The 20,974-nt window shown below is 36.9% G+C and overlaps 1 protein-coding gene across 1 annotated transcript in view; it reads right to left on the reverse strand.

The window, feature by feature from the left end:
* Window positions 1-20,974, reverse strand: part of LOC150102507 (BRISC and BRCA1-A complex member 2-like) — a 119,863-nt gene that overhangs the window by 93,014 nt on the left and 5,875 nt on the right. The window contains exons 2-4 of the mRNA XM_090399360.1: window positions 12,839-12,915; window positions 12,610-12,701; window positions 6,813-7,001 (exon numbers count right to left, since the gene is read on the reverse strand). Of these exons, the coding sequence (XP_090255486.1) occupies window positions 6,813-7,001; window positions 12,610-12,701; window positions 12,839-12,915 (358 nt within the window). The remainder of the gene's footprint in view (window positions 1-6,812; window positions 7,002-12,609; window positions 12,702-12,838; window positions 12,916-20,974) is intronic.

A 20,974-nucleotide genomic window follows, 5' to 3' on the forward strand; every position in this document is an offset into this window, starting at 1 on the left:
CACAAAATCCAAATATGACCAAAATCAATGCAACCATTTCATTTGCTTTGTTTCTTATACTTCTAGCATTTGTATATAAACATGACAGGTCATTCCTGGAGTTATAACAAGCTTCACTGATACCACTCATTAGATGTGATGTCTCCATACCTTCCTTCTTATTCATCCCAAAACATTCTTCAAATCTGTTTTCCATAGATCACAGGTCATCCCCTTCTCTTTTTGTCTACACATGCATTCACATCCTCTTGGAGAATCAGCCTTTCTCATGCTGTGTTCCCCTGTCCACTCTGGTCTCTCAATATCCGTTTGCCTTGCATCATGCTACCCACTTCTTCATTCATAAACACCACTTTAATCTCTCCTTGCTTATCCTTCCAGTCTTTCACATCACTTCTTACTTGATCAGATTCATTCTCTGTACTTATTACTCTCCCTTCCAGCAGGATCTCTCCAAATGACTCACACCAAAACCATTCAAATGCAGTCCATCATTCTTATATAGTTCAATTCATCCTTCAAACTCACTCCACGCATTAACAAACTGTACTCCTTCACATGTATCCGCTAACATATCATTCACAATATTTGCTCTACACTCCAACTGATCACTGTTATACCTGGGCAACACGCGAACTACCTTTCCTATTACACTATTATCTTTTATCCTTCTCAACAACCTCCTAAATATCCAATCTTATGCTTTTCCTTGTTTCCAGTCCAGTCATTTGTCACTATTACAACTACCAACTCTTTTGCTCGCTTACTCTTCATATCCAATGCCTCAGTATTGTTATGTTATACTCTACGACTGGCTTTAATATATAGGTTAGATATAGGTGGAGAATAACATAGTTGAAGCAATCAAGCTTCAAATATAACAGTTTAATCTTTTAATGCAGCATTTGATAAAATAATAAATATCACATCATTTTTCATTATACTTCCAGAGCAGCTCTGATGGATAAAAATACATTACAAGAAATAAATAATTTAAAATGTGTGCTATGCAGGATCCTCCTTCATTTTATCCAAGTGTAAGCAAACAAAGGTTGTGCCTGAAATATCTTCAGGACCGGGGCAACTCATGGCAAAGGTGGATCAGACTTCACATCACTTGCCTTAGTATCCCATAATGCAAAGTACATCTCCTTGCAGACATGTATAATGCTATGCATTATGGGAAGGGTCAGTACCCAGACCAGGTAGTGACCTTTATTAAGGTCCCTTCAGTGGGAGCCAGACCCAGAGGTGATACCAAGGTTGAAGCAATGCAGAAATCATATTTACCTATACAAGTTGCCAAAAGGTGTCACCTTATTAATAAATTACTCTGGATTAGAGAATGATGTTGGAAGTTTTTTTCACTTGGTTAGACTATAAATTATATATTTAGTTTAATCCTTTATCCAAGTGTAAGCAAACAAAGTTTGCGCCTGAGGTATCTTCAGGTTTGGGGCAACTTGTGACAAAGGTGGATCAAACTTTAGATCACTTGCCTTAAATATTTATGGCTCCTACTGAAGAGACCTCAATAAAGGTCGAAACCGGTCTGGGTAGTGACCCTTCCCATAATGCATAGCATTATACATGTCCACAAGGAGATGTGCTTTGCATTATGGGATACTAAGACAAATGATGTGAAGTTTGATCCACCTTTGCCACGAGTTTCCCCAGTCCTGAAGATACTTCAGGTGCAAACTTTGTTTGCTTATACTTGGATAAAGGATTAAACTAAATATATAATTTATAGTCTAACCAAGTGAAAAAAACTTCCAACATCCTCGTTTTTAATATGATATTGCCACTGGTGCCATCTGTTCATGCCCCTAATCTTTCTCAGGGACGCATATCTTTGGTCAAGTGTTTTATTTCTAACCCAACTCTCAGATCCATAAGTTAAAATTGGTTTGAACACTATCTTATATACAGCTATAGTGTTGGGGCTAATTTCTCTCTTATTCCATATAAATTTATTCAGTTGACTTCCTACCATACTGGCTTTGTTAATTCTGTTGTCTATTTCCATATTTAATTTACCATTTTCACTAAAAATTGTGCCCAAGTAGCTGAAATGTTTTACTTGTTCTATAGATTCTCTATTCACGATGCGATTGATATTTTCTGTTTCTGCCTATTTTCATTGTCTTTGTCTTGTTATTGCTGATTTTCATACCAAATTTATTACAACAGCTATTCAATTTAGTAAGGGAATCTTGTAGACTTGATTTATTTAAAAGTATATATCATCATCTGCATAAAGTAAAGAACTGAAATGAACATCTCCAATTTTGATATTATGTTTAATACCTCTTTCCTTCATAATGTGATCCATACACATAATGAATAACAGAGGGGATAAAATATACATCCTTGTCTGACACCAGATTTATCAAAACATCTTCCTGCACTTCCTTCAGTTCTAACTGCTGACTTAGAACTCAAATAAAGACTAAATACTGCTTGATAAAAATTCCCCATGACACCATATAACTGTAGCCTTTTGAATAGCTTTTCTCTTGACACCTTGTCATATGCCTTTTGAAGATCTACAAAACTTAAATACAGATCCTTTATATTCCCACGATTTCTCAACTATTTGTCGTAAAGTGAAAATTTGATCTTGACAGCCTCTATTTGGCCTGAATCCAGCTTGTTTTTCATCAAGTTTCCCTTCCACAATCCTTCTCAACCGTTTCTCAAGTATGCTTGCATAAGTCTTACCAGGAACACTCAGTAGGGAAATACCTCTCTATATTTCTCACATTCAGTTTTATTTCCCTTTTTTTTTTGTATATGAGAGCTCTACTCCAATCATATGGAATTCATTCCTCTGTCCAGACCTTCTGAACTATGCAGTCATAGACCTTTTGAAGATCTACAAAACTTAAATACAGATTTTTTTTATATTCACACAATTTCTCAACTATTTGTCATAAAGTGAAAATCTGATCCTGCCGGCCTGGATGGCCACGTGGTTAGCATATCCACTCTCCAGTCAAATGGCTGTGGGTTTGGATCCCGCCATGTGCATGAATGTTTGCGATTGTCTGTGGAAATACCAGTAGTGGTCTGTGATAGATGCCGCTGGTGTAGTTGCAGTCAGCTGGAGAGCAGGTGCCCTCCCTCAATGAGTCCTTTGACTCCCTGGAGTTGTCAAATAATAATATTAATAATAATACTCGAGTATTTCTGACCGAATATCATCTACTCCTGCTGCCTTTCCACATTTCAGGCTTGTGATGGCTTTTTCTACTTCAAGTATGGATGCGTATTCCTGACTGCAAGCATGTTGAGTGTTTTTTTACCACTTTGCTGTCACTGATTGTTTCATTTAGCAATTTTTTGAATTAATTGCTCCATACTTCAAGGATATATTTTTCTTCAGTTTTCATGTCACCTTTATCATTCCTATGTTGATTGGATTTTAATGGTATAGATGCGAACACAGATTGATAAGAAAATAACTATTTATTAACTTAAATGCTAATATTTCACTGGTATTATATCCAGTATCTTCAGAGCAAACAAACAAAGTTTGTTACAGTAGCAAGACAACTGCTATCCGGTGTAACAGTGGAACTAGAATGAGTAATTGTAGCGTGCAACACTAAGACTAAAGTCCTAATTAGGCACCATCTAAGTTGGAAAAAAAAAAACGAGAGAGAAAAAACAAATATTAATTTGGTCTCAAGATGACTGTCTCCCAAATCTTCGGTAGATTTATACAGCCATACTTGTTGAGGTTTGGAGTATGTTTCAAGGCTTCTGTTGATTTCAGGAACAACTGCTCTGACTTGTAAAAGCTTCTGTACAGTACTTTTGTTTTTTTTTCAACTGATCCTGTGTGCAGGGGTATCCAAAGCATGGTCTGCCAGACCCGACTTGCCATAGCAAAAAGTGCCGGAAATATTTTTTTGTGTTCACTGATGCAGATGTCCACAGTTCCTTCCTGTCTGTCCATAGTAGGCTCGATGACATGAACAGGGCACTTCATAGACTCCTGGATGTGATAAAGGAGAGAATCTGTCCTTGGTGAATGGATGAGAGTTGCCAATTTCACATAAGGTTTAAATATTGATCATAGTTGGTGTTTGTTAAGCACTCTAGATATCTTTTCAGATGTACCTTTAATGTATGAGATGGTGACAGTTTGTTGTAGTCTTCTGTGGTACAGAATGGGAGGGGGAATTTTTGGGGAGCATTTAGTATTTTATCTATCTTGTGGAGATTATAGCCATTGGTCAGGAAGGTGTGACGTAGGTGAGAAAGTTCAGCAGTGAGAGCAATGTCATCAGAACAAATTGCTCTAGCTCTATGGGTTAGTGTTTTAAGATACCATATTGTTGAGAAGGGTGATGGCATGATTGTTTATGTAAAAATCTTCCTGTGTGTGTGGGTTTTCTATAAACCGAAAATGATAAGGAATCTTCTGGAAGACGTGTGATCAGTGTGTCCAGAAAGGACAGACAGACATTGGCTTCTAGTTCCATTGTAAAATGGATTTTAGGGTGCTGGCTATTTAGATGCACTAAAAATGTATTCAATGTGTCTGGGTTATGTGGCCAAATAGCAAACACATCATCAACATAGCGTAGCCAGAGACTAGGTTTGAGAGTGACTGTGTTGATAGTTTTTCCAGGTGTTCTATGTAGAAGTTGGCTAATGGGGGGAGAAAGAGGAGGGAAATCCCATAGCTGTCCCATCTAATTGTTTGTATATTTTCCCTTTCCATGTAAAATAACCTGCCTCTACTGTGAATTTAAATAGCTGAAATATATCAGGGGGAAATTGTGAATGTAGTAAGTTAAGAGTTTCAGTTAATGGTACATTCGTGAATAATGAGGTAATATCAAAACTCACCATTAAGTCTGAACTTTTTAAGGTGTGGTTTTCTAAAATACTTTTTAGGTGGGTAGAATTTTTAACAAAAGAAGGAGAATTGTTTGTGCAAGAAGCTAGTAGTTTGGCTATATGTTTAGCAAGTTTATATGTGGGGCTGTTTATACTATCTACAATAGGGAGTAAAGGTGCAACTTGTTTGTGAATTTTTGGAGCTCCATATATCCTGGGTGTATTAACGGGGAAAGGTTTGAGTTTGCTGATTGTTTCTTTTGGGCAGGAAGTGACTTTGTTCAACAACTTGCACACCATATTCTTTTGCGAGTTGGTGGGATCTCGATCTATAATTGAATTTCCACACAGTTTATCATTCCTAATTCCTTTTACAGCACTCTTTCCTCCATTTCTGAGCTTTTACAACAGCCTCCAGAGTATTTTCACCTTCCTGATATTTATTTTCTATATTCTTGCCCAAGTCTTCCCATGACTTTTGTTTAGTTAGTTTTACACAGTGTTTAGCTTTCTTACTTTTGATTTGTCTCTGTATTCTCTAAGAGCACAAGCTGACTTATTTGCCAGGAAATTTTGATATGCTTTCTTCTTTTCCTTCAATAACTCTTTAACTTCCTATGTCCACCATGGAGTTCTGATTTTTCTATCCTTGCAGACAACCTCACCACATGCTTCTCTGGCTGAATCAATGTTTTCTTTAGGGCTTGCCACTGAATCTCCAAGGTTTGGTTCCTGTTCTCAAACTCTTTCATTTTTTCTTGAATAATGTTTGTGTATTTTAGTCTACATTTCACATCTGAGAACTTCAACTTTTATTTGCTCTAAAACTTTTTTTTTTACATGTTCTTCTTTTCAATATGAAATTCAATTTTATCTTGCTCAAGACTAAATGGCAATCACTTTCAATTCCACTTACAGTCTAGTGTCTTGCACCAGCAAGAAAACATCACTATCAACAATAACAAAGTCAATGAGACTTTTCTTATTCCTTGCTTCTTCTCTCCATATGAATTTATGCCCATTTTTATTTTGAAACATTGTTTAGTAATAACCAGTCCATGTTCTGAGCAGAAATCCAACAGGTATTTGCCATTATTATTATCATTATTATTAGCTTTGCTCTTTTCTCCAAATTTTCCCATATGTTTGACAATCATTTCCTACTCTGCTAATTAGATCCCCAACAAGGACCAACTATTCCTTTTTCATTGTGTCAGATGCTTTCTTTAAAGCCTCAAAAATTTCTCCACTTCTACTTTAGTAGAACCTTCTGTTGGACAATAAGTACAAATAAGTCTCACTGTCCAGGTTCCCATTCTGATATTTACCCATATCACTCTACTTGATATTGCCTGCCATTCAAGAAGATTAGCCTTGTATTTAGTGTTGAACACTATAGCTATTCTTTTTTTTCCCTAATTGTTATTGCCTGAATATAACATTTTGTATTTATTGCTCAGAAAGATCTCACCAGTTTTTGTCTTTTTTGTTTCAGTCACCCCTATTATGTAGATCTGGTATTATCCAATTCCTCAGCCAGCTCCATTTCTTTGCCATTCAGGCTTCTTGTGTTGATAGTACCGATCTTGAACTCTGGTGATGTTGAGTTGGGATGCATTTCAGGATTTGTTTCAGTAGCTGACTTTTTGTGTTTGCTCTGGCTCCCTGGTAAAACAATAGGGAGCCTTGTTTAACTGGGCATTGCCCCAGCTGGCATGAAGTTTTTTCATGTTGTAGTATCACTTTGTGTTTAAGCCAATAAGAATATAATTTGCTCAGCTAAATCCCAAATTGCCAGCCCATCCTCGTTTGTTCATTCTTAAACTTTAACTTAGGAGGTATGACAAAACTAATACAAGAAAAGTGGAAGCAGTAAATAAATTTACAGAAAGAACAGATGTTTAAAAAATTTGGATTTAATAATATTAATAATAAAAGCTCCTTGCAATCTAAATTACCTTACGATTCATCAATACTTCGACATCATTTTCTGTAAATCCTGCTTGATGAATAAGTGAAGAATATTCAAACTGAAGTCTTGAATAATCCTCCAAATGTATCACTTCTTGCTTTTTAAATAGTTCTATTAATTCTTGCACAACTTTTAGGAGACTTGAAGAATCTGTGGGTTTCCATGTACCTAAACTCTAGCAGTAAGATAACATTTAAGTGATAATTAATACGTAAAAATGAAATATATTAAACAGCAATCACATAAAGCAACATCATATAATTAATTTTTAAAAAAATTTGTAGCACGGCTAAAGAAAAGTTATTGGGTTTGGGGGGGGGGACGAATATATGAATAGGACAGATATATGAATTGACGAATAGGACATATATATGAATATCACTATCAAGACAAATTTTGAAAGAGGTATGGCTGCAATCAAAAATCTATTTAATAATATTAAAAATGTAATTAATCTAATATAATCTCAATTTTTTTTATGATTCTTTAGCACCTGATGGTCTGCATTTGGCTCATAATTATCCAAAGAAATGTTTATATTTTATTCATTCATCCATTCAGCTTGGATTTTAACATACATAAAAACCCACAAAAATAATCTTGACAAATCTATGAGGATACATACAACTGAAAGCCAAAATACATGCATATATCTTTCTAAACAAGCAGCCTATTCATGACATTTTCCATAACTCCCTGGAATTGTTATAATAAAAACTTGAATTATAATTATTCTAGAGACAATGCAGTTGCACTTTTATTACACGAATGATAAAAACTGCAAACTTTCATTTGCACATTAAATATCTAATATCTTATACAGACAGGACAATTTTATATGAATTACATCATGTAAATAGGCTTTACTGTCCAACAGAATCACAACTGAAATGGCCTGATAAAATCAGCAGTTGATAGGAGATCCTGCATGTTTATTGAAAGTCATTTTCAAATTTGTGTATGTGTTATGGTTAAAATGTTGGAGAGGTTAGTGAAAACCAGACACCAGAACTGGGTTGACAACGGTGGTATTCTCTTTGAGGGATAGCTCTGATTTTCTAAAGGAAGGTCATATTATATTATAGTAATCTGATTACTTATTACAATAAGGTGACAGGGACACTGAACAAGAGATGGATACATAGTAGTATACATAGATTCTACAGAAGCTTTTGATGGCAACATAACAAGTTGATAGTTAAACTAGAATGGATGGGGATTAATGTTAGTGCATTGAGTGAAGATAGGCTGTATGACAGGTATCAGCAAGTTGTCTGTGCAGGGGGGGGCAATATCCCAGAAAAGAAAGTCACTAGCAGTTTGCCTAGAGGGTCTGTTTTAGGGCCATTTCTGTTCAACCTCTATGTTAATGATATTGAGAAAGGTCTGAATGGGGATATTCAGTCATCTGCTCTATGAAGAGTTGAATAGATGCTGTGGCTTTTAAAAATGGCGAAACATTTTACAGAGTGGACCGAGTGAATGGGCATAGGACTGAGGGAGGGGGGGTTACCAGTTTAATGTTACAAAGTGTAAGATTTTAAAATTTGGAAAACAAAGATGGAATATTGAGTATACACTTGGTAGAGATATACTGGAGAAGGTAGAGGATATAAGAGATCACAGTCAACACTACTACAATTGTGAGGACTACACAAAGAATTCTTGAAATTATGCAGAGGACATAGACTTGTAGAAGTAAGGAGATTCTGGGTCCATTGTATAAGGCTATGCACCAATTTGGTCACCTGGTTTTCAAAAGGATGAAGTGACATTGGAAAAGGTCCAGAGGCAACTGACTAAGGTAGTTTCTGGTCTCTGAAATGTTGAGTATGAAGAAAGACCGTCAATAGCGAGTTCTACTGCCAGGATTTAAGGCATCTGAGGGACATCCGGTAAAAGCAACCGGATCTGTAGTGTGCAAAAAATTGGATGCTCCACGACGACAATGCACCCTGTCACCGAACTCTCCTCACACGTGAGTTTCTCACTGGAAACAACATGATCTCACTTTTGCACCCACCCTACTCACCAGATTGGCTCCTGTGGACTTTGCCCTATTCCCGAAGATGAAGATCCAGCTCAAAGGTCACCGTTTTGACACCACTGCGGAGATTCAGCACGAATCACAGAAGGTGCTTGACACGCTTCGAAAAGAAGACTTCTAGGACACATTCCAGAAGTGGCAGGAGCGCTGAGAGCACTGTATTGCTATGCAAGGAGACTATTTTGAAGGTGATAGTGTGTAAACGTAGATAAATAAAGTAATTCCTCGTAAACAGAGCTAGTCTCGAAACTTTTTGATACCACCTCGTATTTTCCTAACTCTTAGGTTTGGTCCATACAGCTGCCTTCAGACACACTGACTACTTCCCATGCACTGCTGTTTTCCCTATCATGCAGTTTCCCATGCCAAGGTACTGATTCAAACAGTTTTCTCTGTTATAATCACTTGCCTCATAGTTCCATACCACCTCTTAATGAAAGTAACATAATTTGTCACCTCCCAAGTCAGAACTACATGATCACTCATCATCTGGAAGCACAGAAGTCACCTCATTTATAGTGATTCTCATACTAAATGCAATATTCTTTCACAATAATTTCCTTCTCTCACATGTTATTGAAGGTAGTTATTCCTCAGTAACTGTAAATTCTCTTTTTCTCATCGCACATGCTTTCACCTCTATCCAATCTACATTTCCTTAGTTGTGAGTGCAAGCAGTGTGAATGAATTCAAGAATAAGTATGATAGCTGGTGTGTGTAGTACGTGGCCTCCTTCGATGAGTCTCTGACTCCCTGGAGGTCTCTCTTAATAATAATAAAAATTAGCCATAATGACAGCTCTCCTTGTATCCATAAGGTTTATCTCCCTATACAAATCATCCTCTTTAGATGACTCAGGATTGCAGTTTCTTAGCTATGCATTTTGCCCGATTAACTTCCATCTCACACTAAACAGTCTTGCTTGTCTCACATGAAAGCACAGAGATTAGTTTCCTTCTGGAAACTCGTATATTTCATCTTGTAAAATAGCAACCAGTCAAAAGAAAATTAACAGTCATAATATACTGACCTCATAGCCTTAACTGCTTCAGCCATAAGTCCAAACAACACACTGCCTGTATTCTCCTACTGTCACCATCATGATTGTTCCAGTTTGGTTGGACAAGTGGTTAGCATATTTGCTCTCCAGCCAACATGTCGTGGGTTTGAATTCCCATGGACATGGATATTATGTGAAGATCTTTAGGCTTGAGATCAATTTTATTGCTCAGAGTGAAACAATCACTGCTTACTGGTAGCCTGAGATGACTTGAAAAAACTCTGTTTGGTATACAGAAGGGTTTCTGGCATATCTAACCATTGGCATTTATGCCAATGGTTAGATATGCCAGAAAGGCTGTTAGCGGGATTCAAATAATAAAAAAAATTCTCACATCCTTCTACCTAATCATGCATGTCCTCCCCATTATGTATGTATCCATCATTCTGTTCCTGTAGGCATATCCATTGTGTTAATGAAGCCTCATAAATGCCAAAAATTTTTGCATCCTTAGCATTTGTCAATGCTTAGTGTCAAAAACCCAAGTGCCTTATTTTCCAATGCTATGATCATTTACAAATATAGATGAGAGCCATCCGCTGCCTTGAGAGGTATTCAAGTAACTCTCAAAAGCTGACTGGTTCAAACAAGCAATACAAACTGATTCCTTAAACTAGTCCTACCATTCTTGGTGTCATCCTCTTTTGCCTTTGTCATTACAATTTTGACCACATCTTCCCTTTCTCTCGTTTGTGTTCTGTTCTTCTTTTAATTTACTTTATTCAAAATTTTGTTCGCACCTTGGGTTATTTCAGCTTCGTTCTTCCCTTACTTCTCAATCCCTTAGTTACAGCTATCTATCAAAGTTCCCAACCTTTCTGTGGCCTCACTCTTAATTGAACTCGTGTGCAAATCTTTCAGACAAAGAGATTGCTCCAAGGTAGAGCCAAATTCTCCCTGAAATTTGTTTAGCTGCGCCATCTTAATTCCTATACAATAGAATTAATACTGTCAGAGAGTTAGCCCCAGACTATTGCACAATTTAGCAATCTAATACAAACAAATTCTTATGATACTTATTTCAATACTGCAGTCATAACCAGTTCCTGAGTTTTAACTTATACAGGTTCTATTTATAGCAAGTGGTGCATTGGCTTGAAAGATCAGACACGTATTTTGGGTAAAGAGAACATGAAAGTTTATTCATTCTAAGTATTAATCAAAAAACTAATTTGAATGAAAAGTCTCTAAGTAATGCTATACTAACAGACAAGATCTATAATACAATCGGCATTTCACATTAAGGGACATTAGCAGAGCCAAGCTGTCTTAATCCTGCTCACTTATTACTGTCATGAATATGAATATCTTACTCTCTCCTCAAATATTAAGATATAACACATCAAATTAATCTAATGACAATGCTTAAAACAATATACTTCTAGAGCTACTAAGTTCTCGCTAGAAGATTAGGTATTAGAGTCCTGAATTCTATCAACAAGTCCGGTCACAAGAAATTTAACACTTTCGCTCACCCTGACCTTAAGATACAATACAATGGATATAAGACTTTACATTACCGACCAGTTTAATCTTTCAGGAGACACTTCTCACCTGATCATCTTGCAGGCTTACTTTGGGTGGTTACCTTGTTCTGGGATCTGTTGTTCCCCGTCTCGACCTTCCAGTGATTTGGTCACGAATCACTTCTTTATTTCATACTCGAAATTCCTCTGATGGAAAGGTATGGCTGGAGCTGCACGAAATTTCAGCGTTCACTGGTTGTCTCGTTGCATCAATGACAATGCTCAGACTCGGCCGCTACTTAATCGTATCGTCGCCGCTTGACCATCCTTCCTTAACCCGAATGACTTCTACTCGACTCCGATGCCACGAAAAAAAAGGACCACAAGAGAGAGAGAGCCCAAGCTTGCGCCGCCAAACCTTTTATATTCCTCCGTGTCTGTTCTCCTTACTACGTCATCGATTGCAGACACCACCCAAGCCTTTTTTCACCCCGTACTTTCTCCTCTCCATTGCGTCTCCATGTGGGCATCTCGCACATGCCTCAGACCTCGCATAGCTACTGCCTGGGGTCATATTTATAATCCAATTATACAAGTCTGCATTTTGCTCTGCCTTTCCTGCTACAATATTAATTTTACAATATCTTGTTTCTTGTCTGTTATTTACAGGACCATTTATAAAATAATACATAGAAAAATACATAAAAGAACCATTATTACCATATTTACAACTTCAATTTTTACCTATTTACAAGTATTTCTTTTGGGAAACTTTGCATCCCAGTTAAATTCCAAATGAAATGCTTAAGGACGAATTAAGCCTTTCATTCCAGATTTAACAATGTATCCATCATTCTGTTCCTGTAAGCGTATCCATTCTGTTAATGAAGCCTAATAAATGCCAAAAATTTTGTGTCCTTAGCATTTGTCAATGCTCCGTATCAAAAACCCAAGTGCCTTATTTTCCAATGCTATGATCATTCACAAATATAGATGAGAGCTATCCACTGCCTTGAAAGTTATTCAAGTAACTCTCAAAAGCTGACTGGTTCAAACATGCAATACAAACCTATTCCTTAAACTAGTCCTACCATTCTTGGTGTCATCCTCTTTTGCCTTTGTCATTACAATTTTGACCACATCTTAATATACACATCCAAGCTCTCTCATGCAACTGCACATCTAGTAATATACAATAATATATACTTACTTCAACGTCATTTATATCAGGCTGGAAATTAGAGTCACTAAAAATAAAATCTGGTGGAAATTCTGAATGACTGCCTTGGAATATAACTTCCCCTAGCAGAAATAGAAAAATAAAGAATAAATTAAATAATACACACCCACACACATTACGTCACAGAAAACATTTTGAGTAAATACTATTCAAAATATAACTGATTGAAATGGCTGAAAATAAGTCAACATGCACTTACATGTTATAGACTGTCCACCATATGGAATTACAAGTTTGAACCTGTCACACTGTGGTTTTTTTTCAAAATCACAGCTCCTGAAATTTAAAATGAAAATGGAAAACTTCCTTTTATATGAAATTATTTAACTTATGTTTTTATCAGCAATCTGATAATTCCAATATTTATACATTATGTTAAAATAAGTACTGAACCACTTCCCTATTTTAGAATAAAACACATCAGTGCCTAACTACCTGTGACATGGTAAAATCCTGCATTATCAAATATCAACTGTAGGCAAAAAGTATGAATTCACGAAAATGTGAGGGTGATCTCAGCCAAAAAGTACAGGAAGACTCAAGAAGCTAAAGGGTGTTTAGGATAGTGATAAAGAACCATTGGCAATATTAGATGGAAACAAACTAGAAGTTCAAGGGATTTATAGATTTCAGCTTAGTAGTATACTATGTAAAGTGTTGCATAGTCTTGGCTTACATGCAACAGTACAAATCAAATCAATGTTGTAAAAGTGTGAGAAACATCATGACTGGCTAGCAGAGCATTAAGTCAATCTATTTCCACTTGGATGGGTGTGGGAGATGCTGTATCTGAGTACATCATGCAACCTTTGAAGTTTAGTGGTAGAGCATGATGGTCTGGAAGCTGTTTCTTCTGATATATATATATATATATATACTTGGATCTTTGGTTGTAGTGCCTGAAAGATGAATATCAATCAATAAGATGAATATGATGAAAGATGAAGATGGTTATCAACACTTCCTATATTCCTAGAGTTGTACAGAAAGGATCTATGTTCTCTTTCAACATAACAATGCACCAAGTCATATTCGTGAAATAATTTGTTAAGAACCTGAGTGGCCTATGCAGTCCCAATCTCAAATCATCAGAATGCCTAAATTTATTATTATTATGTGACACCTCCAGGGAGTCCAAAGACTCATCGAGGGAGAGTGTGCCAACAGCATCGAACGAGTGGACCTATCCAACTACTAGCCATGCTCTAACTTGCTTAATTTTTTGTGAGCCATTAGTAGCAGAGGCTCTACCAATCGACTAACCTTTGAAATACAGTAATCTACCATTTATCCAACCCTTCAGTTATCAGAACTTCAGCTCTGATAATTGAAGTGCAATTACATGGTGCTCTCCAGGAAGTCACCCAACATGCAAGAGTTGGTTAATTCAAAAGTCAATCTTTTGAAGAGCAGATAAACAGTGATTACTGTGCTGGGTACAATCAGATCAGTGAGAGTTTAACAAAAGTACACACTGGTTATCATGATGAGGCAAGAACAATCCAAAATAACTTGGTTTGTTATCACAAACTGGTAAAGATCATGTTGGAGGCTTAATGGATTTTTTACAACACTCAAAAAGAATTAAAATAGAATTTAATACTTCCTATATTTCGTCCTAGTCACTAGGACATCTACGGGGATTACAAAAACAATTAACGTAACACGTACACAAATATCATACAATACTAAGCCCAACCACGTGGGTGACACTAAAGTCCTATCTAGGTGGAGCGCCCTCTAAGGGCGGTAGTAGGTGGCCTGGAATGTAAGGTGGGACCTGTGGTGATGAGTGTTTCCCAAATCTTCGGAAGCTTAATGCAACCGTATTTATTAAAATTTGGTTGGTTTCTGAGAGCTGCTGCTGCTGCTTCTAAGAAAAGTCTCTCTTTCTTGAATTTGCTGTGGTGGAGCATGGTGGTTTTCTTCCATGATACCCTGTGGGTGGTATCCAAAACATGGTCAGCCAAGCCTGAATGGCCATAGTTGTGTTTACAGATGTAAGACTTGTGTTCCTCCAGGCGGATGGATGCTGATCTGCCTGTCTGTCCAAAGTACGCCAGCTTACAGGAACAGGGTACTTTGTGAACTCCAGGCAGAGAGAGAGGAGGGAGCTGATCTTTCGTAGAACAGATAAGGGTAGCAAGTTTGCGGTGGGACTTATATGCTGTGTGTAGGTTGTACTATTTTAGTATCTTGGCTATTTTTTCGGATGTGCCACGGATGTAGGGTACGGTGATGGCATTTTTAAATTTTTTTTTTTTTGACGAGAAGGACAGGGAATGGAGGAGGAACTGATTATTTTTTTGATACTGTGATCGCTGTAGCCATTGGAGAGGAAAGTGCTGTGTATGTGGTTAAGCTCAGTAGTGAGGGCAGTTCCACTGGAACAAAGATTGTGGGCTCTCTTGGTAAGAGTTTTAATAATGCCATATTGTTGAGAGGGGTGGTGGTGGGAGAGTTTGTGAATGTATCTGCCTGTGTGTGTGTGTGTGGGTTTTCTGTATACAGTGAAGGCAAGTGTATCATTAGGCAGGCATGTGACTAAGGTGTCTAGGAAGGGTAAACAATTGCTCTTTTCCTTTTCCATAGTAAACTGGATTCTTGGATGTAGGCTATTGAAATGACTGAGGAAGGAGTCTAACGTGTCTGGGCCATGAGGCTAAATAGAGAACACATCATCTACATATCTTAGCCAGATAGAAGGTTTGAGTGGGGCTGAGTCTATGGCTCGTTTTTCAAAATCTTCCATATAGAAATTGGCAAGGGGGGGTGAGAGGGGGAAACCCATGGCAGTTCCCTCTATCTGCTTGTAGATTTTGTTCTTCCAAGAGAAATACCCAGAGTTAATGGCAAAGGAAAAGAGATCTAAGATGGCAGAGGGAAAAACGTTTTCTAAGAAAGATAAGGTGTCAGTTAAGGGAATATTGGTAAACAAAGAGGAGATATCAAAGCTTACCAATATGTCTGTATTATTCAGGGTTAAATTTTCTGTGAGGGCTTTAAAGTGGGTCGAGTTTTTTTATATAGGAAGTGGACCTTCCGGTGAGGGGGGTCAGAGAGTTGGCCAGCTGTTTAGACAGTCTGTAGCAAGGTGCATTGGTGGCATCTACTATAGGCCTGAGTGGGGAATTGGGTTTGTGGAGATTTGGTAAACTGTATATTCGGGGGGGGGGGGGGGGGGAGCAGAAAGGTTTAAGTTTTTTTGTGACATCAGAGGGCTAGGAAGATACTTTTTTAAGTAAGATTTTTAATTTCTTAACTTGTGTTTTTGTGGGGTCGTGTTCTAGCAGGATGTAGGTAGCGGAGTTTCTCTGCGATCACGCTACCTACATCCCGCTAGAACAGCCTCTGCATCATTCCGAGAATGATGCAGAGGCTGACTTGTAGAAGTAAGGATATTCTGGTTCTATTGTATAAAGTTCTGATTAGGCCACATATGGACCTACTCTACACAGATTTGGTCACCTGTTTACAAAAGGATGAAATGATGTTGGAGAGGGTTCAGAGGTGAGACGATGCAATTTGCAGTCTAGTGGATAGCAAGTAAATGGGGGTGATATGATAGAGATGTACAAGTTGATAAGGGGTTGTTATAAGATTAACATTGAAAAGGTTTTTCATAAAATGGTGGGAGACTGAGGAAGAAAAAGGGGTCATCCCTGGAAGCTGTATAACAAGGATGCGAGAAGCAGGTTTCTTTGCATGGAGAGTTGTGAATGATGGGAATGCATTGCCTGAAAGCATGGTGTCTGCAGAGAATTTGAATATGTTTAAGGCATGGTATGATGAGATGTGTGTGTATAACAAAAGGGACTTCCTAGATGAGTCTGTGATTCCATGGGAGTCTTAGGATAATAATAATAAAGCTAACTATTCACCTCACTAAACAAATTGATAATATACCTGCATTAGCCTTATAATGCTAATGCAGGTATATTATCAGTTCATTAGCCATTATGATTAAAATTTAATCCATACATTAAATTTTAATGGAGAGTGAAGAAATTTTCATCCTGTATAATACAGATCTTGACTAATGATATGGAATGACATACCATTAATCCTGTGTTGGTTAAAAGGACACATGTATGAAAAGTGGAATAAATACTGAAAAAATTTTTATCCATCCTATGTTAATTAATATCTTCATTTGTATGTATGTCTCCAAAATTCCTGATGTACTTTGGTTAATATAGTGAACTGAAATCTGGCATGCTTATAACGAAAATCACAAAAATGCACTCAAACTTTCAAAACTACAGTTCAAAATTGATGAAATTGATAAAAATTAAATCATGTGTGAGATCAGACACGATTAACAATCATTCTCTGCAAAACAATTTCTAAAAAGCAAAAAAAGAAACTTAAAGAATATTGCAATCAAACAATCTGGCATAATGTTAAGTCTGAAAAAATAATTTTGAACATAACTCAATAAATGAAGTGTTACTATCAACATGACATGTATGCAGGTGTTTAGAATTGTGCTCGGAAAGTAGTGTATTGATGGTGTATTATTTACTTTGTATTATGTACTTCATTTGTTTGATTGTTCAGTTTGGACTGTTTATGTGTGGTCTACTGCTAGTGGCAAGAATTCATAAAAATGGCATTTTTAAATCAGCATAAGTGGTAACACACAAAAAAAAGTTTTGACTTGAAGATTGGATTTTGTGTTGAACTTCTCATGAGTATACTGCAAAAGTTATTTTATGTATACACGTGTGGACTATGGAGACAAATGAAATGAGTATTAGACTGTGCAAGAAATGCAATGATAAACTGAAGAATGTGAAGGATGGCATGGCTGAGAGTAAATAAAAAAAAAAAAAGGGTAGAAATGGAAGTAATGAAAGTGAGGTAGAACTCATGCAGGAAATGGTGAGAATAAAGAGAGAAATGAAGGAGTGCAGAAAATGAAATTTTACATTTGAAGAGGTGTGAAAAATGTGGGAAGGTGAAGGAAATGCCAAAGGATGATTGTATGGGGAGTTAGTTGTTAGAGGAATTATAAACAACAACTAGCAAAAACAGGTTTTTGGGTGGGAAAATGAATATTACTTTGCATAGAGGAAATGAACAAAAATTAGAGTCAGTGGATAGAAATTGGATAAACATTACTTAGAAAGTGAGAAAAATAGTTTTTAAAGTGATATGAAGATGTTGTGGAAGGTGAAGAATAAGTGTAGTTAGGAAAGTGAAGTGGTATGTTGTCCAGACATGCAAACTGAGCTCAAAAGGAGTAGAGAGAATAGATAATGAATGGCGGTTGAGCTACGGGGAGGGTGGAGAGCTGAAAAGTTCTGATAAATACCTAGAACAAAAATGATATTAAAGCAACTGATATAACCACAAGAAAGAATATTTCTTAAAACCGTTTAATCCCCATGTTCATCAAACTGCAATAATTTTTTCTTTTCTTTTAGGATATATAAGAAGACATGTCCGAGGTTTTAAAGAAATTTGAAGACAGAGAGTTGCAGGCCATTATCAAGTTTTTCGTGCTGCAAGAAAAAGTCTGCAAATGAGATTCACCAAACTTCGTGTCAGACTTAAGAAGACTGTGCCCCAGAATATCTAACAGTTGCCAGATGGGTGGCCAAGTTTAAAACTGGGCATCCTGAGACAACATGTGCCCCCAGGTCAGGATGACCTTCCACAGCAATCACACCTGAAAACATCGATGCAGTGCATGCCATAATCCCTGATGATAAATGAATACCGCCAAAAGCATTGCAAAGACTATGGGGGGATATCCAGGGAATGAAATAAGATCATTATCCATCAACATCTGGACATGTAGAAGCTCTCAGCAAAGTGGGTCCCCAAATGTTTGAATGAGACCAAAAGAGAGAACAGGATTTGGGATCATTTTGAGAAATCATGTGCAAATTATTTGGCTTGTATTGTGATGGTTGATGAAACATAGCTTCGTCACTATGACCCAGAGATCAAACAATAGTCAATGGAATGGAAGCACAAAGGTTCTCCATGGCCAAAGAAGTTCCAACCCAAAAGTCAGCAGGGAAGGTTCTTGCCATTGTCTTTTGGGATATGGATAGTGTAATCCTTACTAAGTACCTCAAAAAAAGGTGAAACTGTTACAGCAGCAGTTTATAGTTTATTCAACAGCTCTGAAGGAAAAACCATTGTGGGGAAACGCAAAGGTGTAGCTAGAGGGGGGGGGGTGCTCCGGGTGGCACTTTTTGAACTTTTGCAGTTAATTTTAAAATACAGTCTCAAGACCTCATTTCCAAATATTGTAATACTACTGCAAAATTTCCTCACAACTGCTGTAAATGTTGCTAGTTGTGATAGGAGTTTTTCTAAATACAATTGATTAAGAATTACCTACATTACTATGAACTAGACTTCACCAATGTCATCGGCGATTTTGCTAACAGAAAAGCAAGAAAAATAACATTTTAGAATGTTGAAATTAAAGTTTTACTTCAAAAATAAACATAGTGTTTTAATTTATTTCCCAATACGTCGTTTTGACTTTTCTAGTATTTTTGGTGTGTATTGAGAGGGGAGGCAAACTCTAGCTACACCACTGGGGAAACGATGCAGCGGTGTGCTGCTTTTGCAGGGTAATGCACCTACTCACACTGTTCATGAAACCCAACAGACAATACACTTCTTGGGCTTTCAATATCTGCTTCACCCACCCAATTTGCCAGACCTGACCCTATCTGACTATTTCCTATTCCCAAATTTAAAGAAACACTTGAAAGGAACAAAATTTACCACAGATGAAGTCATATCTGCAGCTGAGGACTGGTTTGTGCAACAAGGGAAACACTTTTTTTCTCAGAGGATTGCAAATAATGCAGCAGTATTGTAACAAATGTATAACACTTTGTGGGGAATATGTAGAATAATGTGCAAGTTACATGGTTCTACCTCAATTCCATCATGGTAATTATCACAACTTTTCAACACACACTCATATATGAGGGAGTTGAAAGCAAATGGAATGGATTTAGATGGACTGCATCTGAATGGGTTTTGTGCTGTATATTTTAAGTGAATGCTATTCAGCAAGAGAAAGAGTGAATGCAAAGACTTAAAGCAAGTGTAGATAAAAATCAGAGAAGAGAGAGAGAGAGAGAGTGACTGAGAAGCAAGTTGTGGAAGAACAGGCAGAAGGTGAAGTGGATAAGTGAATGAGAGTGACAGGAGTAGTTACAGCAGGAAGAAATCTGTGGTATAGTAACTACAGTAAAGTAAGATGGAATAAATATCTAGAGAAGCATAGGATTGAAGGGAAAGTTAGCAAGGTAATTAACTGGTGAGGCACTGCAGGGGAATAATATGAGCATGACTTATGGAACTTCATAAGTGATAGATCAGAAAGGAAGGACTTAAGAAGTTTGTATTAATGCGATCAAAAATAAAGGACCTGAGTGTGATATTAACAATGCCATACTAATTCTCTTATTCAGGCAATGTGCCTGAGGAAACTAGCATAAGCAAAACTTGGCTAAATGAGGATGATATACTGGTTGCAAAAGAAATGAAGGGAAGCAGAATTTGGAGCAAATAGGAAAGGGGGAAAAAAAAAGTTTAGCTCAAATGACAACAGAGGAGAAGTTTATGCTCAGGATGGAGGTGAAAAACATAATACATGCGATAGCTTTTGAGGCTATTTGGTGTAAGGCTGAAATAAAATAGCATATTTAATATGAAGTTATTACAGACCTGGAAATGTAGATAGCAATGATCACAAAATCCTTAAACTGACTGAGCAAGTTTAATTATAGGAATATAGATTCAAAAGTGGAGATGGACACTGAATTTCTAGAGTTTCTGAGTGATAACTGATTTATGCTGCTCATAATGAAAGCATCACATATGAAGATAGTTTCTAGAATGTGCTAGTAAATAAGATATCAACAGTGCAGCTGAATGGCAAAAATGATCCTGAGGCACAGACTGGAGAGGTGTAAAAGCAGGGATGGATAACAGTCAAGAAAAAAAAAATAAATAAATAAAAAAAATAAGAGGAACTATAAAGCAGATAAAATTAGGAAGCACCATAGCCAACTAACATCAATACTTTGGGCTGATAAACAAGTTGTTGGAATTAACTAAAACATCTGACAAGCAATGCACAACTGTATACCAAGTGTCTAGCAAATAAATAAGGACAAATTAATGAATAGCAAAATTGAGCAAGCAGTGTGAGAAAAGAAGTTATGGAGGAAATATAAGATAGCAGATATCAGATGAATAAGAACTATAAATTGCAGGCCAGAAAAATGACAAGCTTGATACAGGAAGAAAAAGTGCAATATTAGAGGAGTTTGGTCATTGGGCCAAAGGAAAT

This window comes from Typopeltis vanoorti, chromosome 10 (genome assembly GCF_054136105.1).
Source record: "Typopeltis vanoorti isolate ZY-2024b chromosome 10, IOZ_Tvanoo_1.0, whole genome shotgun sequence".
Classification (NCBI taxonomy): Eukaryota; Metazoa; Arthropoda; class Arachnida; order Uropygi; family Thelyphonidae; genus Typopeltis; species Typopeltis vanoorti.